Genomic DNA, 23166 nt, shown 5'->3' on the forward strand with positions numbered 1-23166 from the left:
TAATCAGGTATACACAGTGAATAGGGAGGTAGAAGTTGCAGGCTGGAGAACCCCTGGGTAAACATCACCAGAACTGGAGTGGTGGTGTGACTAAGCCAGGGCTAGACAGAGAAGGACTGAGCAGGAATTCCAGAGAGACCAGGTTTCCCGGGAGGACCCACCCAGAGGGGTGCTGCTGATGGGAGCAATCCTGAGCTCTTCAGTTGCCAAGTGCACTAAAGAGGCTGTTTTCACATGGAGCTCGATGAGACAGGTTTACAGCCTGTTTACAGCCTCTATCGGCACCTCTGAAGGGTTACAGCTGATGGGGCAGAGCTGGAGCCTGAGTACCAAGAGGAAAGGAAAGCTAGGAAGTGGCCTGAAGTGGAGGAGCGACCCAGCAGCGGCATTGGCTCCATGAGAATACTGGACCACAAGCTGGCCAGTCACCTCCTCTGGCTCAGCATTGGGGAGGGCATCCCTAAGGTTCCCATCTTGGGCTCAGCAGGTCCAGTGGGTTTCTATGTCAGGCACTTGCTTGTTTTTATCTTTCTCTGCAGCTGGAGAAATGGAAATGGGGGGGGGGGGCGTGTGGGGTGCTTCATGGTGCCTAATAAATGCATGTGGAACTGATGTTATGTGGAAGTTTTAGTTTATCTTGACCCTGAACCAGGGGAAAATGTGGGGGTGGAAAGCTAATATATCAGTGGGGAGGCTGGGAGGAAGTGTTAGTCAGAAGGGAGAGCAAAGGTGGACCCACAGAAAAATCTAGTTTGTGCTTTAGTCAAAAGACACAAAAGGACAGTGCCCCAGCCAAGGACCCCAGGAGAGGGGCCCAAGGCCTTCTCCAAGCACACAGGCTACAGAGATGGAAGGGCAGAATCTTTCTTTCTTTTTTTTTAAGAGTTATTTTTTTAAGACTTACTTATTTATTAATTATATATACAGTATTCTGCCTGCATGTACGCCTGCACACCAGAAGAGGGCACCAGATCCCATTATAGATGATTGTGAGCCACCATGTGGTTGCTGGGAATTGAACTCAGGACCTCTGGAAGACCAGTCAGTGCCTTAACCTCTGAGCCATCTCTCCAGCCCCAGAATCTTTCTTAAATTACAATTGGTCTATCCATGGTTGGTCAGAGCATCCCAGTGTAACGTAGACAGGTTTCTATGACTGAGGCTGCCTAGAAGACAGAGAGGTCATCACAGAAACCAGGACCCACAGAAAGGAGGGCTTGAAGAAGTGGAGAGGAGACTTCACTTTCTCCTTTAATTGTGTTTTGGGTGCTTTGGTCTGTAAGCAATCAGGATGGAAAGAGAAGCTATGCCAAAGAGGAAAGTCTGGAGGAACCAGAGGAGCCGGGCCTGGCAGTCTGTGATCCCTTTATGCCTGAAAAAGAGCAAATTTAAACAGAATTTTAATGTTGGTACCGGGGGATTATGGTATTCTACTTTTAGTTCTATTTAGAACTCTGAGGTACAACGTATGAGGATCTGGTTTGGGGACTTTTAACTGGCTCCGAACCACAGAATTATTTGAGGAGTTTTAGGAAGGAACATAGACCTGTTTCTGAAGCAAGGCCTATCAGATCACAATCTCTGGATCTGGAAACCAGGCATGCATATTTCCAAATAGCTCCTCAAGTGATTCTGTTTTGAAACTGGACCAAAAATCACCAGCCTAGACCAATAATTCAGTTCTTTTGCAAACTAGAAGAAAGACTCCTAGCCATTTGTTTTAGTTGGTTAGACACATTTTTTGAAACACAGCAGTTAAACAACTAAATAATTAATTAGCTCACACAAGCAAACTGCATTCATTCATCAAACATTTACAGAATACTTCTGTCCCAGGCTCAGGATTCATTATAGGGATTCAGGCTGCACTTGCGCATGCTCTGAGCCTAAAAGTGTATAAATTATTTAGACATAGCTACTTGTGACTGACATCAGACACCAAGATAAAAGTGATAAGTTCCTATTACAAAGACTTACTTGCATAATACCATGGCATATAAGGACTCTCCCACATGAATTAGCCACGCAAGCCAATATCTGAAACAAACAAACAAAAAAGGTATTTAAAAATTTTTTTATTTATTTTTATTTATTTATTTTTAGTTTAAGGTTATAGTCATTTGCTAATTAACTCTAACACAGAAACTTTAAAAAGAAAGACATCTCAATGCAAACTAGTATCTTTGTTAGCTACCTAAGCTAACTGCAGGCATTCCAGGTACCCAGAGAGCCTAGAGCCACAGTGCCCATAACCTCCCATTCCTTACCCATTTCTTAGGAGAGTGTGATGATGGTCCACCAGGTACTTTGTAAAGGGACCCAGGGGCCCAAGGCTCTGATAAGGGACACTCTGAGGCCAGAAGACGACCCACTGAAAGAGAATCAGAGGCACAGAATGTGTCCAGTAAATGGTTATATTTGAAAGCAGCTGTGGAACAATGATTCTGCAGAGACAACTACAGCCCAAAGAAACTGAACAAATCCTCCAGTCCTCCAGGCCCAACGCTTATTCCCGAAAAACAACTTAACTGTGTGATTTATGCAGAAGAAATATGCTTATCAGAATCAGTGTCCAGAGTTATTCTTAATGGATGTCAGTAAAATGTTATTTTATAGAGCTTATTAGCTAAGTTAAAAAAGAATTTGTGGGTTGGGGATTTAGCTCAGTGGTAGAGAGCACTTACCTAGCAAGCGCAAGGCCCTAGGTTTGATCCTCAGCTAAAAAAAAAAAAAAAAAGACTGAAGAGATGGCTCAGCTGTTGAGAACACCGACTGATCTTCCAAAGGTCCTGAGTTCAATCCCAGCAACCACATGGTGGCTCACAACCACTCATAATGAGATCTGGTGCCCTCTTTTGGTCTGCAAGGACACATACAGGCAGAAAAACTGTATACATAGTGAATAAATAAATCTTAAAAAAAAAATACTAAACCTTGCCAGGCAGTGGTGGCACACGCCTTTAATCCCAGCACTCCTCTGGAGGCAGAGGCAGGCAGATCTCTGTGAGTTCAAGGCCAGCCTGGTCTCCAAAGTGAGTTCCAGGAAAGACGCAAAGCCACACAGAGAAACCCTGTCTCGGGAAAAGAAAAAAAAAAAGAATTTGCATGCCTTATTCTAGGCTGCAGAAGTTACAGCTGGAGTCAATCTCCCATTTAATTTAGAACTGCTTCTTTCACCAAAAAAACAGAGAGAGAGAGAGAGAGAGAGAGAGAGAGAGAGAGAATCTTTTTGAAAATTATTACATGCCAACACTTGCAAATTTTATACTCCTGTACATTTCATCAAGGAAGCTTATATTAAAACTGCCATCTTTCTAAACCATGTGAACTAAAGGGTTGTACCTGCCACCTCCACAATATCTGTTTGAACTAGCAAAAGCTTCCTCCCCTCTATATGCTAACTTAACAGAGACAGGGGACCTTAGAACAACAAAAAAATGTATCCTTGAAAAATTTTAACTCATTCTTCTGTTTATGGTGAAATTAGGAAAGAGGTGCTCACACTTGACACCAAAGACACTGTGGACATGACAATCCTAAGGTCTCCTGGGATATTTAAATAGCATTTCTTCATAATTATACCCATTGAGTCCAATGCTAATTCCCAGCATCTTTCTCGTTATTCTTTAAACAAAATTTCTCTTACTCTTCTTCTGTGTGCAGCTGTCTTCTCCCACATCTATGTATGCCTACCTATCCGTTAGGATTATCCTCATTTTCCAAGCAATTCAAACTCATTCAAAAACTCTGTTTCGAATCTTGTCCTGAGTTGTTAGATCTATGGTAATAGACTAATTTCACTTCTCCCTTCCCAAAATGATAAAACTCGGTTAAACATCAATGACCATGGAGAGAGAGGACTCCGGGAACGGAACACCATCAACTAGAAAAATCCCCTAGAGCCCACCGAACTTCCGCGTACACCAGGAACCTAGGCAACCGCTGTGCGCGTGCGCAGAAGTACAACCCAACCCACCCCTCCCCCGCCTCGCGCACACACTTTGCCTTCCTGGGTTTTGGGGGTCAGAGCTGCCTTCCAGTCCCCCATACCTCACCGTGAAGTATCCTAGGCCCAGGGCAGTGACCAGCGAGGGCCAGGGTCTGGCTGCACGGAAGTATACAGTGGTGTCCCTACGGGCGTCCGACTTCGCCACCACCATCGTGAGAGCCCTAAACACTGAGTTGTAGGGCGAGAACCGCTTCCCACCCTCGTCCACACCCGGCGAGCCTGGCGAGCGAGTTTCACAGGCTTAGCTCTGGCAGGCAGTGCGCCTGCGCGGCCCGTGTCTGTGCATGCCCGCATTACCGTGTAGTAGCTGAAGGAGACGGTGATGACTGTGAACCAGAACAGGCTGCCCCTCTGGAAATAGCCTGCCCCTGTGGCTGTCCCCATCGCTGCAGCGTCTCGGCTAGACTCCTGCACCCGGTGGATGGCCTGGGTGGGGCGAGCGCCTTCCTGTGCACCAGGCGGATTCGGCTGCGGTGACCCCTGGAGCCCGGTGCAGGAGGCACCTGCCTATTTCAGTTAGAGTAGGTGCTATTTTGCCGCTCTGGTTATGGCGAGTCTAATTTCCGAGCCTTTTCTGTGAGTTGTGCGTGGTGATCAGTATTGCGCCGCCTCCTCACCTCCTCGGTTCAATGGGGTGACAAACAATGGGTGGAGCCATGCACAGCTGAGGCTCAAGGCTACCCCCAAGTGTTTACTGCTACTCCTGAAAGATTAGCTTGGTTTCTTAGCCCTCGTGTGTTTCACTCTATCTGTGAAACTGCCATGTTAGCCCTGAGGAAAAAGAATCAGAGATACATTTTACAATTGCAAATTGCTGACTCGGCTTCTGTAAACTTGCTTGCGTTAGACACTGACCCATCCTCTCCCTGGAAATAAGTAAAAAGTTTCAGAGCCCAGCCGCCGGCCTTGGGACAAGGTCTGCAATTATAGATTAAAATAATAATAAGTGTCTATTTAAAAATTCCTCAAAGGGGACCCAAGATAAGGACCATCTGGTGAGTCCAGCAAACTAGGTCAAATGTCAGCCAATCACAAGCATGTAACTATACAAACTCCCCTCCAGAGTAACTGCTCCCCCTAGACCTCCCCTGAGCCAACCAGTTTACAACGAATGTTACAAAATTTCCCGAGTAACAAAATGATTGCTGAAATATATGATGATTTTTAAATTGGGCCAAACCCGGGCACCTGGTATCTTATGCTAATTTTGTAGTTTCTGCCTTTAAAAATGCTTGTAACCACTGCTCAGGGCTCTCTGACTGACCGGGACAGAGAGCCCACTTGCGCCAGTGCTGAATACATTCCTCATGCGCGTTGCATCTGCTGGTTTGGAATCTTGGTTTCTGGGGGAGCCCTCTCGCAGACGAAAGTATCCCAGGGGTCTGGGGTCTTTCAAGCCCAATTCCAAGTTTTGGGTTTATCTAAAAAGAAAGCGTTAAGTTTCTGACCTGTACTGCTTACCAGATGGATATCAGTGATGAATACTGTTAACTCTACTTCCTGACCCAAAATATTATTACTTAGACTTTGGCCTAGGCATTGGCCCATATGCTTAGTTGCATCTTCAGTGTGTGTTGGGAGACATAGGGTACCCAATTGTTTGGATTGAGTGTCTTCAGAGAAAGACAAGTTTTGCTTGGGCCTAAAAAACAGATTAAAATAACCTGATGGTGGCTCCTGTTTGTAATCCCAGAATCCATCAGGAGGCAGAGGCAGGTGGATCTCGGTGAGTTCGAGGCCAGGACAGGCTCCAAAGCTACAGAGAAACCCTGTCTTGAAAAACCGGATTTTTTTTTTTTTTTTTTTTTTAATTCCATGAGTTCCAGGCCTCAGTGAACTGCTTAGCGAGATCCAGGCCAGTCAAAATAATTATGTCCCTAAGGGGCTGGGGATGTGGCTCAGAGAGTAGGTAGAGTGCTTGCCTAGCATGCAGAAAGCCCTGTCTTGGTGTTTTTTTGTTTTTTTGTTTTTTGTTTTTTGTTTTTTGTTTTTTAAGACAGAGCCTTCCTGAAACTCACTCTGTAGCCCAGGTTGGCCTTGAACTCACAGAGATCCGCCTGCCTCTGCCTCCTGAGTGCTGGGATTAAAGGCGTGCGTCACCACCTGGCTAGAGAGCCCTGTCTTAAGCACCACATGAGCAAGAGTGGTGGTGGCCCAAGCCTCTAATCAGGAAGGTCAGGGATTCAAGGTCATCTGCAGATACACAGTGAGCTCTGACGCTGTCTCAAAACCAACAGCCAACTGAAAAACAAACCAAACAATGCTTGGGCAGCACATGCCTATAATTCGAGGAATTGAGAGGTGGGAGCTACTCCTGTCTCAAGACCCTGTCTCAAAAATGCAATAGTAGGGGTTGGGGATTTAGCTTAGTGGTAGAGCAGCAAGGGCCTGGGTTCGATCCTTAGCTTCAAAAAAAAAAAAAATGCAATAGTAGCTGGTGTTGAGAGCTTATAAAGTACAGTACCAAGTTTAGTTTGCTTAATCCTCAACACATCTGCAGGTAGTAGACAGTTGTTTTATTTTATTTTTTTTATTTTTTTGTTATTTTGAGACAGGGTTTCTCTGTGTCGCTTTGCGCCTCTCCTGGAACTCACTTGGTAGCCCAGGCTGGCCTCGAACTCACAGAGATCCGCTTGCCTCTGCCTCCCGAGTGCTGGATTAAAGGCGTGCACCACCACCGCCCGGAGACAGTTGTTTCTATATGAACAGTAGCAGGCACACAGAGAGGTGCCCAGTGCTCTGTAATGGATATGAAGTAGGGAATATAAAAGCCAAGTAAGTACAGGCTGTGCGAGAAGAATATTCTTAGAGCATGCAGACCAGTCCAGGTTTTCTGTCTTTTTTTTTTTTTTTTTTTCTTCTGAGACAGGATTTCTCTATAGCTTTGGAGCCTGTCCTGGACTAGCTCTGTAGACCGGGCTGGCCTCAAACTCACAGAGATTCTCCACCTGCCTGAGCATCAGGAAGCTGGGATCAAAGGTGTGTGCCACCATGCTGGGCTGATAGTATGTTTTCAATGCCTAGCCTGCTCTGCCCAGGTCGAAAAACCCCCAAGCAAGACCACCACAGAGCCATTATCCGATGCAAGCACACAGGTTTTTATTAACAAAACAAGCAAGCTTGGTCTGCAGTCCAGCATCCGACACAGTGGGTGGAGGAGAACAGGCCCCGAGCACTCACTTTAAGGGGTTTATACAGGAAAAGTTTCCATGCAGATTGGGATTGGACTAGGGGGTTAGGGGTGAGGTAAGCATAAGGTTACTAATTGCTAACAGGATTCAGGGTATCTATAGAGACATAAATTTTTATTCCCTATGTCTTGCTTTTGTTGACACATTCAGATTTATGGTTGCAGTCCTACACTCCTCTAAGGTCAACTTCTGGTCAGTTGAGCCCATTATTCTCCATATCTCCTTTTGCCATGTCCAGGATACATAGATTTACTGTCCCAGCCTTATAAATTCAATTTCTGATCACTTCTAAAACTGCTGGTCAGCAAATACCTTTGAGGAGGGGAGGGAGGAGCATCTCTCAAGAGGGCTACTGATTTTTCCCTTTCAGCTCACACCACTCTTTTGGTCCGGAGTATTTTCCCAGCTGTCCTTTTAATTCTTACCTCCTAGGTGCAGGTTTTTATCTTATCTTTTTGTGTATTCAGTGCTGTTGAGATCCGGTTGTCACCTCCATCTGGATGACTCTAAGATGGTCTTTGGAGTCTTGGTGTTCCTTTCCTGGGTTGATGGCTGGTTGTTGTACCCAGAGTCCCCCAAAGACCACCAAGAGACTGAATCTGATGCAAAAGCAGAGTCTTTTACAAGTTAACTTAGGCCTCTCCATCCATCTGATGCAGCAACAGAGCAGGAGAGACCCCAAGTAGCAATGGGGCAGGGTTTTTAAAGCAAGGAGTTTTGGGGTCTACAGACTACTTAGGAACAGACTCCGGATTGGTTTATGTGAGTGGCAATCATGTTAGTAACTTTTAATTGACCAGAGTTAGTTGAGGGTTACAGTTACCCATTTTTGGGTAGACCTGGATAAGTCCCAGGCTTTGTCCTTGAGCTGCCATGGAGGCTGGCTGGCCTAGCACATACTGACTGTGGGGCTGGCTCAGTGGCCCAGGCTCTGTCTTTGACAGAGGTGTCCCAGACAGTAAACAGCTGGCTGGACTTTGAGCGGTCAGAGTACATGCAGAAAGGGAGCTACTGCGAGGACTATGTCTTTTGTTCACGGCCCTCCCAGAAACTGCTTGCTCAAGTCTCAGGAAACTGCAATTGAGGCCTGATCTCTGAGAAGACTGACAGCCTGTTATGGCGTCTGCCTGGTCCTTTCACTAGTCATCTTTACCAAGCACCCCCACATACCTCAAGACAAGAAATCCACTGTCATTTTGCAGAATCAGTCCTCATCAAGACCCCCCTGTTGATGTTAATGACACTCTCCTTGTGCCAATTTGTTTTCTCAAATATCCAGTCAGCTCTAGAACAGGGCTGCTTCAACTTTTTCTGCTCATGATCTCTTTCAACTGAGAATTTTTTTTTTCTAAGATTTATTTATTTATTATGTATACAATGTTCTGCCTGCCTGTATGCCTGCGGGCCAGAAGAGGGCACCAGATCTCATTACAGATGGTTGTGAGCCACCATGTGGTTGCTGGGAATTGAACTCAGGACCTCTGGAAGAACAGCCAGTGCTCTTAACCTCTAAGCCATCTCTCCAGCCTGAGAAATTTTATATAGGCATATAATGTAGGTATTCAAAACATTACTGATAATAAATCATAAAGAGTAGTAGGTTTTCTGTAGCCTGATAACAGGTTTCTCTACTGACATAGTAAGCTAGATCAAGCTGAATTGAAAAAGTAAAGAACAGGTTTATTTGAGCAAAGCAACTCCTGGGTGAGGTCTCCAGTCACAGAGATTGAGGCAGGAGAAGTCACACACCTGAACAAAAGCAGAGAGATTATGCAGGTTGTAGGCCAGAAGGTGATACTTGGCCACTACAAGCTGGGTTTGTGCCCCAGTATGGTCAAAAACTGAACACTTTAGGTGGGGATCTGGGCAACTTCAGGGAAGGAGCTGCCCTGGCCACCAAGGGGAGAGAGAGAGAGAGAGAGAGAGAGAGAGAGAGAGAGAGAGAGAGAGAGAGAGAGAGAGAGGGAGGAATGGGGCTTTTTGGATCATGCAGGGGCAAGCTGGAAGTTCCAACTGAACAAAGTTTTAACATTTTTCATAACATATAATTTAACATTTTACCAAGGACATTTCCAAATGTACATACCAGTGAAATGAGTCTATGTTCAAGTGTACATACCAATGAAATGAATGTGTATGTTCATTTACGTAAAGAAATCTTGGGCTATCAAGATGGCTGCATGGGTTAAGGTACTTACTGCCAAATATTATAACCTGAGTTTGATCCTCAGAACCCACATAGTGGGTATGCATCATGGCATGGACCCATGCACAGAATAAATAATCATTATTTAGAAATTGACTTAAAGCCAGGTGGTGGTGGTGAATGCCTGTAATCCCAGCACTCGGGAGGCGGAGGCAGGTGGATCTCTATGAGTTCAAGACCAGTCTGGTCTACAGAGCTAGTCCAGGACATGCTTCAAAGCTACAGAGAAACTCTGTCTTGAAAAACAAAAAATAAAATAAAATAGAAATTGACTTAAATCTTGGCTGAATATTTGATACTTCAGGACATAGACTATTTTCAATGTTTTTCAGAGTGGATCCATATTTTAATTTTACAATAGCCAATGCTGAGAATACTGCTTTGCAAAAATATGTGACATGAAAAATGGCAGAAGCATCTTTAGAGCCATCCCAGAAATGGTTAGAAATTTTGTCCTAGTCTCAAGCAAAAAGCCTTAAACAATTTTTAAAGTGAAATTCAAGTCAGCAACTTGGACAGCAATTTTAAAACTTACATTTAAATTAATTTTAAAATTAAATATCCTAGCCAGGCAGTGGTGGTGCACACCTTTAATCCAGCATTTGGGAGACAAAGGCAGACAGATTTCTGAGTTTGAGGCCAGACTGGTCTACAAATTGTGTTCGAGGACAGCCAGGGCTATACAGAGAAATCCTCTCTCCGAAAACCAAACCACTGTTTCTAGTGGGTGGAGAGATGGCTCAGTGGTTAAGGGTGCTCGCTGTGCAGTCATGGGGTTCAAATGTATGTAATTCCCGCTCCAAATGCTCTGACACCCTCACCTGGCCTCTTCATATGCACAGACTTGTGCACACTTGCACACGGACACACATAAATATGTGGTGCTTTCAAGGTGTCTCAGTGAGTAGAAGCTGACAACCTCAATTTTTTAAAAAATAAATAAACATGTAGTTTCCATTTCCTCCATTTTGTTTCTCTGAAACCTTCTGTTCATTGCCAGAGAAAATGAGCCCTAACACACTGAGTTTTAATGACATTAAGATCTATTTCAAGCGTGTTTCTAAAAACCAAATGAGACATTGAGCCAACTGTGCTGCTCTGGGATCCAACCCACTCACCTCCTGTAACAACAAGGAAAGTAACAATTACCAGTTAGAAAGTTCAGACTTTAAGCCAGTCTTGGGCTGAGGTGGCTTTCTCTGTCAACTCTGCCCCACTGATCCCGGGAGTGGAACAGCCGGTAGCAAACTAGAGCAGAGAACATGGCAGCCACAGCTGCTGTAGCGAAGAGGACAGCCTGAATTTGATCCTTGGAACTCATGTAGATTCCTTACTTTTCTCTTGTGATAAAAATACTATGACCAGGAGGGTTGGCTGGGGAGATGGCTTAGTGGTTAAGAGCACTTGTTGCTTCTGTAAAGGACTGGGGCGTGTTTCCCAGCACCCACATATTGACTCACAACTGTTAACTCCAGTCTCAGAGGATCTGACACTCTATTCTGACCTCTTTGGGCACCAGGCATGTATGTGGTGCACAGGCATACATGTAGGCAAAACACTCAGACATAAATAAATAAATCTAAAAAAAAAGTTAAATAAACAACAACAAAACCCCACTTTGATCAAATCAGCTTGTGGAAGGGTTTGTTTTGTTTACAGTTCCACAGGGGGACTCCACAATGACAAGGAAGTCATAGGAACAGGAAGCTGGCCAATTTTCTCCAGCATAGGAAGCAGAATTAGAAGTGAGGTGGGGCACACATATGAACACCGGATTTTTGACAAAGAAGCCAAAACTATACAATGGAAAAAAGAAAATATCTTCAACAAATGGTGCTGGCATAACTGGATGTCAATATGTAAAAGATTACAAATAGATCTATATCTGTCGCCATGCTCAAAACTCAAGTCCAAGTGGATCAAAGACCTCAACATAAATCCAGTTACACTAAACTTAATAGAAGAGAAAGTAGGAAGTACTCTTGAACGCATTGGCACCGGAGATCATTTCCTAAATATAACACCAGCAGCACAGACACTGAGCGCAACAATTAATGAATGGGATCTCTTGAAACTGAGAAGCTTTTGTAGGGCAAAAGACATGGTCAATAAGACAAAAAGACAGCCTACAGAATGGGAAAAGATCTTCACCAACTCCACATCTGACAGAGGACTGATCTCCAAAGTATATAAAGAACTCAAGAGACTAGACATCAAAATACCAAACAATCCAATTAAAAAATAGGCTAAAGAGCTAAACAGAGAATTCTCAAAAGAAGAATCACAAATGGCTGAAAGACATTTAAAGAAATGCTCAACATCCTTAATCAACAGAGAAATGCAAATCAAAATGACTCTTACACCTTACACCTTACACTTTACACCTGTCAGAATGGTAATGATCAAAAACAATAATGACGCCGAGCGGTGGTGGCACATGCCTTTAATCCCAGCACTTGGAAGGCAGCGCCAGGCGGATCTCTGTGAGTTCGAGGCCAGCCTGGGCTACCAAGTGAGTTCCAGGAAAGGCACAAAGCTACACAGAGAAACCCTGTCTTGAAAAACCAAACCAAACAAACAGGAAACCAAAAAAAACCACTAATGACAGTCTATGTTGGAGAGGATGTGGAACAAAGGGAACACTCCTCCACTATTGGTGGGAATGCAAACTTGTACAGCCACTTTGGAAATCAGTATGGCGGTTTCTCAGAAAATTGGGAATCCATCTATCTCAAGACCCAGCCATATCACTCTTGGGCATATACCCAAGGAATGCTCAATCATATCACAAAGATACATGGTCAACTATGTTCATAGCAGCACTATTTGTATTAGCCAGAACCTGGAAACAACCTAGATGTCCATCAACTGAAGAATGGATTAAGAAAATGTGGAGTACACAGTGGAGTACTACACAGCAGAGAAAAACAATGACATGAAATTTGCAGGCAAATGGATGGAACTAGAAAATATCATCCTGAGTGAGGTAACCCAAACCCAGAAGGACAACCATGGTATGTACTCACTCATAAGTGGATCCTAGATATAAAGCAAAGAACAATCAGCCTGCAACCCACAGAACCAAGGAAGCTATATAGCATAGGGGACCCTAGGATGACTATGGCTTATAATAAGTTTTGAAGCCTGGAGGTGGTGGCGCACGCCTTTAATCCCAGTACTCGGGAGGCAGAGGCAGAGGCAGGCAGATCTCTGTGAGTTCGAGGACAGCCTGGGCTGCCAAGTGAGTTCCAGGAAAGGCACAAAGCTACACAGGGAAACCCTGTCTCGAAAAACCAAACCAAAACAAGTAAGTTTTGGTTCTACTCAATTACTGGGCAAGCCTCAATGAAGATTTCACTATTAGGATAAGAATTTGTACTGTATCAAGCTGATAAGAGAAAAAATAAATAAACAAACAAATAAATAAACAAACAAACAAACAAATAAATAAATAAATAAATAAAATGAAAAGGAAAAAAAAAGAAGTGGGGCGAGGTTATAAACTTTCCAAGCCACCTCCCACCCCCCAACACACACACTAAGCTCTGCCTAACATATTCTAGAAGGTCCTAAAACCTTTCCAGTGTTTGAACTTCATTCTTCTATCACCAAGCTCCAGACCTGGTGAATTGCTTAATGTTTCCCAACACCACACCCCTTATCATGGAAGGGAAGCTTAACACAGACCCCAAACCTGACTGTTAAGTGTGTTGGCTAGTTTTATGTTAACTTAGCACAAGGTAAGGTCATCGAGGAGAAGAAATCTTAAGACAATGCCTCCACTGGGCTGGCAAGCCTGTAGGATATTTTCTTAATTGACGATTGATGTGGGTGGGCCGAGCCAACTGTGGGTACTGGGCAGGTGGTCCTGGGGTGTGGAAGAAAACAAGTTGAGCAAAGCAGGAGGAGCAAGCAGATTCCTTCATGGCCTCAGCATCTGTTAGTGCCTCAAGCCTCTGCCATGACTTCTCTCAGGGATGGAATGTGACCTGAGATGTAAGTTGAAATAAACCCATTCCTCCCCGAGCGGATTTGGGTCTCTCTTGAAGCAGTAGAAGCCTGAACTGAGACAGCCTTCACATACAGGACATTCTGAACCGTGGACCCAGAGAATGCAGTCACTCGGTTGGTGAGAAGGGTTTCTCTTTCCCAACCTGCTCATCCCCTGTAGTGGAAGGGGTCTGACTTCTCCACCCTCAAAGCACCCTGCCTGTTGTTACCTCTAGGTTGATAGAGGGTTTCACACATCTATATTTTCTCTTTTTCGGCTATGTTAACGACATTCTTCTTCTTCTTTTTTTTTTTTAAACATTTATTTACTTATTATGTATACAGTGTTCTGCCTGCATGTATGCCTGCAGGCCAGAAGAGGGCACTAGGTCTCATTACAGATGGTTGTGAGCCACCATGTGGGTGCTGGGAATTGAACTCAGGATCTCTGGAAGAACAGCCAGTGCTCTTAACCTCTGAGCCACCTCTCCAGCCCCCACATTCTTTTACATATGTTTCGGCATATGTAAAAGAATCAGGGAAATAGAGGAGAGTAATTTGATGATCTTTAGGAGGTAGGAAGAAAAACTCTTAGCAAATATTAAGAAGCAACATAGATGGGCTGGGGAGATGGCTCAGTGTCTCACTCATGTGATACATTCATGCCTGCACACAATAAATAGATACTTTTTTTTCTTCAAAACAGGATTTCTCTGTGTAGCTTTGCGCCTTTCCTGGAACTCGCTTTGTAGACCAGGCTAGACTCCAACTCACAGAGATCTGCCTGGCTCTGCCTCCCGAGTGCTGGGATTAAAGGCATGTGCCACCACTGCCCGGCGTCATTAGGTCATTAGTGTTTCTGATCATTGCCGGCTTTTTTTTTTTTTTTTTTTGCTTTTTTAAGACAGGGTCTGTCTGTGTAGTCCTGGCTGTCCTGCTCTGTAGACCAGGCTGGCCCGTAATTCTCAGAGATCCTGTTGCTTCTGCCTCCTGAATGCCGAGAATAAAGGCATGCATCACCACAGACCAGCATACAAAATTTTTAAGACGATTTCTTCAGGAGCAGTCTTGGAGTAATCCAGGATGGCTATTCTAATCTTTGTTGATGAGGATAATGAAGAACCAGGTAGTCATCTAAGTTTGGCATCTAAGGATGGGTTGAAGCTGGGGTCTAGTGTCAAGGCCTTAGATGGGAAATTGCAGGTTTCAAAGCCACAAGTTGGCAAAGTGTTCAATGCTCCAACCTTGCCTAAAACCAGCAGCAAGGCTTTGAGAACTGTCAACAGAGCTACGCAAAAGCCAGTGAAGACTAATAGACCCCTCAAACAAAAACAGTCAACTTTGTGAAAAAGATCAGTGAGAAGGTTGCTAAGACACAAGGCTCGCTGGGCAGAGGTGACGAACGCCTTTAATCCCAGCACTCAGGAGGCAGAGGCAGGCAGATCTCTGAGTTCGAGGACAGCCTGTGCTACCAAGTGAGTTCCAGGAAAGGCACAAAGATACACAGAGAAACCCTGTCTCAAAAAACCAAAAAAAAAAAAAAAAAAGATAACCTTCTGAGAAGGTTGCTAAGGCTTTGTTCCTGCTTCTGATGATACCTACCCAGAAATAGCGAAGATCTTCCCCTTCAGTCCTCTAGATTTTGAGAGTTTTGACCTGCCTGAGGAGCACCAGATTGCACATCTCCCCTTAAATGGAGGGCCTCTCATGATCCTGAATGAGGAGATCCGGGTTTGAGGAGCTGCTGCACCTGGACGCCCCTTCGCCTCTGAAGACACCCCTTTCCCACGGGAATCTAATCCGCTGCGATCTCCTTCCAGCATTCTGTCCAACCTGGATGTTGAATTGCCGCCTGTTTGTTACGATGCAGATGTTGAAACTTACTTCTTCATAGTTTATGTTTGTTGTATTAATAAAGCATTTGTGCATGTAAAAAAAAAGATGATCTCTTCACACCCAAACAGCAACAACCCCCCCCCCCTTTTTATGCAAGCACTATAAAGTTGAAAGACTTACGAGGAAATCTTCAATATCCACAGTGGGTAAAAGGGCAAAGGTCATTGCACTGAGCATCCTCAGACAATGTCATTGGGATAGAAAAATGAAAAAATACCCAAGGGTAATGACCGCTTCATATATTCAAAACAAACCAAAATATGCTATAGGTAGGTGGGCATGGTAGCACATGCCTGTAATTCTAGAACTCTGGAGGCAAAGGCAGGAATATGGAGAATATAGAGTCAACTTGGGCTATATAGTGGACCTTATCTCACAAACGAAGTAGAACACCAAAACTATACCCTTAGTATTTTACATGCAAAAAGATCAATGGAAAGCAATAATTCCAGACATGGATCTCATATGTATCTAAGCACTGATTTATGATGAAGGTGGCACTTCAAATTAAAGAGTGAGTCATCACATGATTCTAGAACAATTAGGTACCTATTAGGCAGGGGAGGAACTAACCAAATCTGAAACTCTACTCCCAAGCCCAAATACACAAATGGGGCTTCACCCAGCAGGGCCCAGAGATGCATTGCTCCTCTCTACCATCCCTGAGGAGCTTGATACATGGTAGGAGAGTGGAATCAGCATAGCACAGGGGCAGCTGGAGGGGTCAGATGTAGCTCACTCTTTCATTCAGTAGCCCGAGGAACAGAATGCAAGCTTCTCCCCTGCAACAGCCTGAAAAATCAAGGCGTCTCCCATCCAGTTCAGCTCCCAAGCCCCCAAATAATTGTTCTTAAAGAGGTAGCTCCTCAAAGCTAGTTTTTAGAAATACTGTTCCCTGTGCTACCCTAAGGAGCATGCAATCCATGACCCAACCAAGAGGCGAACTTTATTATAACACCAAAATCACCCAGGGGAGAGCAGAAGCCTTCTATAACATGGGAAGTATGAGGGTCTGTGGTCAGGTCACCTGTGCAGGATTGTCCCTGCCCACTCAAGTGAAGATGCCTTCTTCACTACTAAGAGCTTTCCCACCCAGGTAATCTACACCTTGCCCTAGCTTTTGGGAATCTCTTTCAGAAGTGATTCCCAGGGCTCTTTTTGTTTGCTCCTGTTAGGCACAAGGAAACAAACCCCTCACTCGTAATGAGTTTAAGAGATCGGCCAATGTGAAGCTGTTCTAAACAGGCTATTCTGCCAAGAGAGACACCAACAGAGCGAAATGCCAGGCAAAAATGACTGGCATGCTGATTTGGCTAAAGACAGTAGTTTTTAAAGTCTCTGATTGCAGGGGAAGAGAGATGGCTTTGTGGTTAAGAGCTTTTCCAGAGGACCTGTGTTCAAGTCCCAGCATCCACATGATGGCACCTGAGAGGATCCAAAGCCCTCTTCTGTCCATGGGCAGCAGGCGTGTGCTTTGGTGCATAGACTTACATACAGGTAAAAACACCCAAACACATAAAAACAAGCAAATAAATAAAATCCCTGGTTGTGAGGAAGCTAAATTCCTGCCCTCTTTTCCCCATAGGCTGGCAAACCAGAGAGGTACTATTTTTGAATTCCAGAGCTCCCTTACCAAATTCCCCATCCTATTGATTCAGGACACCCCCCTACCCTTTTTCTTGATCACGGACTCAGTCACCTCGCTGACTGCCTACAACTTTCTAACTATGAGTTCTGAGATAAATAGGTACTGGCTTCCAGATGGGGAGGGAGGGGCTTTGTGCCTCTTGCTTACCTCTGACTCTTTAATGAGCTCTCATAAGCATACCTCCTTCTAAAAATGGACCCTAATGGTTTGTATTTTACAGGAGGGACCAAGGAAGCAAGACGTAGCATATTCTGAGCAAACTATGAATGATCACAGCCTGAGAACATGGATTCATGTTACTATGAATGTCGTGTTCCATCATGGGAGAGGTGCAGTTTTATAGTCACAGAGCCAAAGAAACTAAAAAATCAATGTGTTTACCCAATATATTGCTGGGTCATCAGGTAGGCAGGTTATAGCAGAGTAGGAAAATCTCTCCTCTAGGTTTCAGATGTTACCACATTTATCTGTAGGGTTAATAGAACATAGACATTTGCTAAGTTTAACACAACATTGGAGGAAGATGCTAGAGAAATATTCCCAGCACTTACATGGCAGCTTACAACCTGCCAGGAGACAGCCCCGGTGGTGGATGGGTCCTGCAGAGGGTGTAAGGACTGGGGAAGGAAGTGAGCCAGACCATGGTGGTCAGCAGAATCTTGCAGCCTGACTGACTAGCAGCCAGAGTATTTCTTTATTTATACAGAATTTAGTTAGCAGGGATACATTCATGATATTCCAAAACAGATCATATCATTTTTGGTTTGGGACATGTGTTTCACTTCCTTTTGCTCATCTTTTAGTCATCATTAATAAACTATGACAGAACAGAGTTATTTCCAATCATTGTCCCTCAAGTTTTGACATCATTAATAAATGATGCTATAGTTATTATCACAATTCTGAGAATTAATACAATGAATGTTACATTGGTACTTTTGTTAGTAGGAATTTGCTACAATCTCAATCCTTGGCATTTTGTGGGTGTTTTAACTCTGCATCATGGTCCATGAGCCATAATATAGTGTGCTTTAATATGGAAGCTTAATCTCTTTGCTAAGATAATAGTGGTCTTTGACAACTTCTCTGCACCTCACTTTTTTTTTTTTCTGAGACAGGGTTTCCCTGTGTAGTTTTGCGCCTTTTCCTGGAGCTCACTTGGTAGCCCAGGCTGGCCTTGATCTCACAGAGATCCACCTGCCTCTGACCCCCAAGTGCTGGGATTAAAGGGACACCTCATACTTTTATCATCTTTCTACTCCATACTTTGCTCACCAATATGTCTCTATGTAGGGCAGAGTTGTATGCCACGTAATTGTCTGAGTGTACAGTAGGAAGAGGCTTGTAATCTGAACTGTGGACAATTCCTCTAGCCCATTGAATCTTGTTGACCTTTTTGAATTTACTTTGTTTTGAATATCTTGTTCTAGTGTAAGTACAGGGACAGATGTTTCAAGAATGTCTCATAGCCTCATGAAGAGACCTCTGGCTTCTTTATGTGTCACAACCTCCAAGGCATAAGGAAGACCTTGAAGTAGATAAGGATATCTCCCTCAAAGTGGGGGAGGGGAATAGTATGTTCAGGACTTTCCTGGGGAAGCTTAGAAGCAGTATTCCTGGGAGAAGGCATAAATGATTCATAAGGAATTTTCCATCACTCCAAAATCCTCAAATTGTACAAATATTAAAAGTGCCCCAAGTATGTAACAGGTGGAGATGAAAACCAAATGTAACATGGCAGCCACCATGTGGCTCAGCTTTGCTGGATCTTTGTCAAGCAGCTGTGCTGGCTTTATGAATTCTGCCATTCCATTGAGATACGGCAGTACCAACAACCATCTGTAATTCCAGTTCCAGGAGATTCAATTCCCTCTTCTAGTCTTGGAGGGCACCAGGCATGAATATGGTGTGCAGACACACATGCAGGCAAAGCACTAAAAATAAATCTAAAAGTAAAAAAAAAAAAAAAATGCATTCTGGAAGTTTTATACCTAATAGTCACAAAGATATCAGCTCAGTTACAAAGGTCAGGAATAAGTAGATTTTTTTTTTTTTTTGAGATAGTGTCTTACTATATAGCCTGGCTGACATTGAACTCACAGACATCCACCGGCCTCAACCTCCAGGGTACTGGGATGAAAGGCGTGCAACACCGAGCCTAATGTAAACGACTTCTTGAGAGTAAAATAATTCAAGATAATTTTGTCTCTCCCCCTGCCCCAGATTATGTCTCCAAAACAAGAAGTTCAAAGGGAACTGCAGAACCCGCAGTCCAGACATGGCTTCTTCAGAGCCTGCGCCCTCTATGAGTGACCTGGGTTCTATGTGATAACTATGCTTTGGTGTCCTGTTTTGACTCAGTTTCAACTAAGAGGTGGGCTCTTTATGTCTGGTGACAGAATGTGCTGAGCCACCCCACAATGCTCTTCAGCCTCTTCCTTTCTCTGTCCCAGGATCATAGGATGAGGACATGTAAACAACTTTAAAAAAGATAAGTGGGGGGGGGGCTGGAGAGATGGCTCATTGGTAAAGAGCACTGACTGCTCTCTACTAGAGGACCTGGGTTTAATTCCAAGTACTCTCATGGCAGCTCACCGCTATTTGAAACTCCAGTTCCAGGGAATCTGAGACCCTTACATAGACATACATGCAAGCAAAACACCAGTACACATGAAATAAAAATGAGTAAACAATAAATAAAATATTTAACAAAAAGAAAAAGTAAATGGGGTCAGGAGAGAGAGAAAGGGGGCACAGGCTGAGGGCTGCTTGTTTGTTTTGGCTGGAAAGAACTTGAAATGCGGTAGGAGAATAGGACAGAGATGGAAGGGGCCTGATCATGAAGGGGGTTGGTCCTGAACTGGGGAAATTGGGATTCCTTAGCTAAGGTGAGTTCATGATGGGGTGTGTGCTTGCTTTTACATTTTTACATTAGAGGACTGAAAATGTGTGGTGTAGACAGGGCTGGAGAGATGGCTCAGCAGTTAAGAACATTCGCTGCACTTGCAGAGGACCCGAGTTCAATTCCCAGAACCCACATTGATCAGCCCACACTGCCTGTAGCTGCAGCTCCGTGGGATCTGAGGCCTCTGGCCTTCATGGGCAGCTGCACTCAAATGCACAGTCCTCCTCCCAACATATACACACATGTAGTCATAGACCTTGTAGAACAAAATAGAACAAAATAATAGACCTTAAACAATGGGTGTGTTAGGTGGAGTTAAAAGAACATGACAGCAAACAGGACAAGTGTGGCAGGAATGGAGGAGAGGCTGGTGTGGTTGTCACTATTCTGCAGTAGAAAGACCCATTCACTGTAAGGTGCTGTACTGGCATCTGTGAACAAGACAAATGTAGTCATGTGCTCAAGTTAGTCATACAGTTACTAGGAGTGTATGAGAGACAGGATATCTGTTTCCTGATAGAAGAACTCACTTTACATTCTTTTATGTTTGAGAAAGAGTGGCATGGAACTCATGGTAATGCTCCTGCCTCAGGTACTCAAGTGCTGGGATTACATGTGTGAGTCACCTATTATATGCTTTTTCTTTCTTCTTTTCCTTTCCTTTCCTTTCCTTTCCTTTCCTTTTCCTTTCTTTTCCTTTCCTTTCCTTTCCTTTCCTTCTTTCCTTCCTTCCTTCCTTCCTTCCTTCCTTTCCCTTCCTTCCTTCCTTTCCCTTCCTTCCTTCCTTCCTTTCCTTTCCTTTTCCTTCCTTCCTTCCTTCCTTCCTTCCTTCCTTCCTTCCTTCCTTCTTTCCTTCTTTCTTTCTTTCTTTCATTCACTTTTTTTTTTTTTTTTTTTTTAGGCAGGCTATCATGTTGCCCAGGCTGGCCTTAAACTCACTACATAGTCTGAGAATGACCTTGAGTTTCTGGTGCCCCTGCCTCCACCTATGTTCTGAGATTGCAGGCTTGAACCACCAGCTACACTGTGCTCTTATGTGGTATTAGGGAACAAGGATAAAACTGAGGGCTTTGTGCAAGCTAGGTAAGCATGCTTTGAGCTCCATCCTCATCCCCCTTTTTGCATTCATAATAGGAGACTGTTTCAGGGACTGCAAACAGAAGTGCCTTAGGTCACTGAATTAATGAAGGGCCAGGGAAATCCATAGGGTGTGGAGATAGGGGTGGAAATGGAAATTGAGTGTGTGACACACAAAAGCCTTCACATCTGAATAATGATTACTGGTGATGATTACGACTGGATTTTTTTTTTTTTAATTGTTTGTTGGGGAAATTGAACCCAAGGTCTTGTATATACTGAGTGTCAAGCCTTGGGAAGGATTTTGGCCTAGAGGACATTCGTTTTTAAAAGCTGCTTGGCAAGTGCTCAGTTTAGGTAGAGAAGAGAGTGAAATCTCGGCTGGACTTGTGTGAACTAAATGTAACCTGTGAGAAAGAAGCAAGGGGCTAGAATTTGCTTTGGAGAAATCAAACTCACTGGACAACTGACATACAATGCTCTCTCTCCTCCACACTCGCAGTGAGGTGGACATCATTCTGGGGGCCGCAGAGAAGGTGCCACAGTGAAAAGCTTCTAATGCTCTTGCAGGGGATCTGCATCTGGTTCCCAGCACCCATGTCAGAAGCCTGTAACTACAGCCACAGGGCTGATGTCTCTGGCCTTGAAGGTCACCTGTACTGACATGCACATATCCACCCATAAACACACAGACATAATTATGAATAAAATACCTCTTAGAAAAAAGCCATCCTGCCAGATCATCAAGTTTGCTGATTCACCAGCTGTATATGTTGCATCTTTATTGGACACTTTCATTTTGTCTTGAGCAAAGAAAATGGCACATTTTTGAAATAGGTGGAATTGAGGGCTAAGTATAGTTTTGGACTTTAAGCTTAACTTTTTTTGTGTGTGGGGGGGAGGAGACAGAGTTTTACTATGTAGTCCTGGATGGCATGGAACTCATATATAGACCAGGCTGACCTTTTATTTTACTTTATTTTTTTGGTTTTTCAGCACAGGGTTTCTCTGAGTAGTTTTGGTGTCTGTCCTGGACCTCATTCTGTAGACCAAGGTGGCCTTTAATTCACAGAGATCCTCCTGGCTCTGCCTCCTGAGTGCTGGGATGAAGGGCATGTACCACCACGTCTAGTCCCATTTAAGGTAAACTTTTGCCATCACAAACCAATGAAACCCATTGATTGTATACCTGTTTTTAAACTTTATTTGTTTATTTTATTGTGTGCATGTGTGTGCGTGTGTGTGTGTGTGTGTGTGTGTGTGTGTGTGTGTGTGTGTGTGTAGGAGGGAGTATTGGGCAGTTTACATGTGGAAATCAGAGGACAACTTGTAGGAGTCGGTTTTTCTCCATCCACTATATGGGTTCCAGAGATTGAACCCAGGCCACCAGGCTTAGCAGTAGGTACCTTTACCTGTGAACCAGCTTGTCAATAGGCATTTCTAAAAAATGATAATACAAAACAATAGGGTCGAGGGTTTTTGTTTTGTGTTTGTTTTGTTTTGAGACAGGGTTTCTCTGTGCAGCTCTGGCTGGCCTTGAACTCAGATTATAAATCTGGCTGAGTTTTTAAAAAATTACAAAACAGTGGAGAAAATGAATTTAAAAGATCTAAAAAGTGGCTGGACAGTGATGGTGCATGCCTTTAATCCCAGTACTTGGGAGGCAGAGGCAGGCGGATGGATCTCTGTGAGTTGGAGGCCAGCCTGGTCTACAGATCGAGATCCAGGACAGCTAGGACTGTTTACACAGGGAAACTCTGTCTCAAAAAAAAAAAAAGAGTTCTGAGTGTGGATTCTCAGAGATGAGCTTGTGTCATACAGTCTGTGTTGTGGGGCTGAACAAAAACAGTAGGTTATTTTTCAAAAGGTTGAAGAACTCAGGGAATGCCCACAAAAGCCAAGCCTGAGAGAGTCGGGGAGGAGAAGGGAATGGAGAGGGATGGAGACACTGGCCACCATAGTTGATAACTTAGGAAGTCTGAAAAAGGGTTGAGCAATTTGGAGCAGATTCCTCGATCTCTGCCAGCGATGTCTAAATAATGGGGTGAGAGAGAGGAGGGGCACACTGAAACTGAAGAAGTGATGAGAAACGAGGCAAGGAGGGTTTCTGCTCATGGTGTTTCTTAGCAGCAGCTCAAAGAGGAGGCACAGGGCAGGTCACCACGAACTGGGAAGTCAAGATATTGAGAAGAAACAACAGCAGACAACAGCAGACCTGGCAGGAACCGTGAATTTGGGGGAAGA

General features: G+C 44.1%; 1 protein-coding gene and 1 pseudogene across 2 annotated transcripts; one reads left to right on the forward strand and one right to left on the reverse strand.

The window, feature by feature from the left end:
* Positions 1-1228: 1228 nt before the first annotated feature.
* Tmem254 (transmembrane protein 254) lies at positions 1229-4634 on the reverse strand. Of its 2 annotated transcripts, none has more exons than XM_036199467.1 (4): positions 4307-4634; positions 2268-2371; positions 1978-2037; positions 1229-1372 (listed from the first exon to the last, which is right to left on the reverse strand). In XM_036199467.1, the coding sequence occupies exons 1-4, from the start codon at positions 4391-4393 to the stop codon at positions 1252-1254; spliced, it is 372 nt and encodes a 123-aa protein (XP_036055360.1). In that variant the 5' UTR covers positions 4394-4634; the 3' UTR covers positions 1229-1251. The 2 variants fall into 2 exon arrangements, with proteins under 2 accessions (XP_036055360.1, XP_036055359.1); XM_036199466.1 differs by lacking the exon at positions 4307-4634 and adding an exon at positions 4056-4276.
* A 9845-nt stretch (positions 4635-14479) lies between these two features.
* On the forward strand, positions 14480-15240 carry LOC118590876 (annotated as a pseudogene).
* The last annotated feature ends 7926 nt before the right edge of the window (positions 15241-23166 follow it).

This window comes from Onychomys torridus, chromosome 9, assembly GCF_903995425.1.
Source record: "Onychomys torridus chromosome 9, mOncTor1.1, whole genome shotgun sequence".
Classification (NCBI taxonomy): domain Eukaryota; kingdom Metazoa; phylum Chordata; class Mammalia; order Rodentia; family Cricetidae; genus Onychomys; species Onychomys torridus.

Bases quoted from the DNA above. Each gene is read 5' to 3' on its own strand.
- Tmem254 (XM_036199466.1), bottom strand. From the start codon at position 4,160: ATGGTGGTGGCGAAGTCGGACGCCCGTAGGGACACCACTGTATACTTC. The intron at 2,372-4,055 runs GTGAGGTATGGG...ATTCTCTTTCAG, and splicing joins TGGGCCTAGGATACTTCACG to TGGGTCGTCTTCTGGCCTCA. The intron at 2,038-2,267 runs GTAAGGAATGGG...TGTTTGTTTCAG, and splicing joins CACACTCTCCTAAGAAATGG to ATATTGGCTTGCGTGGCTAA.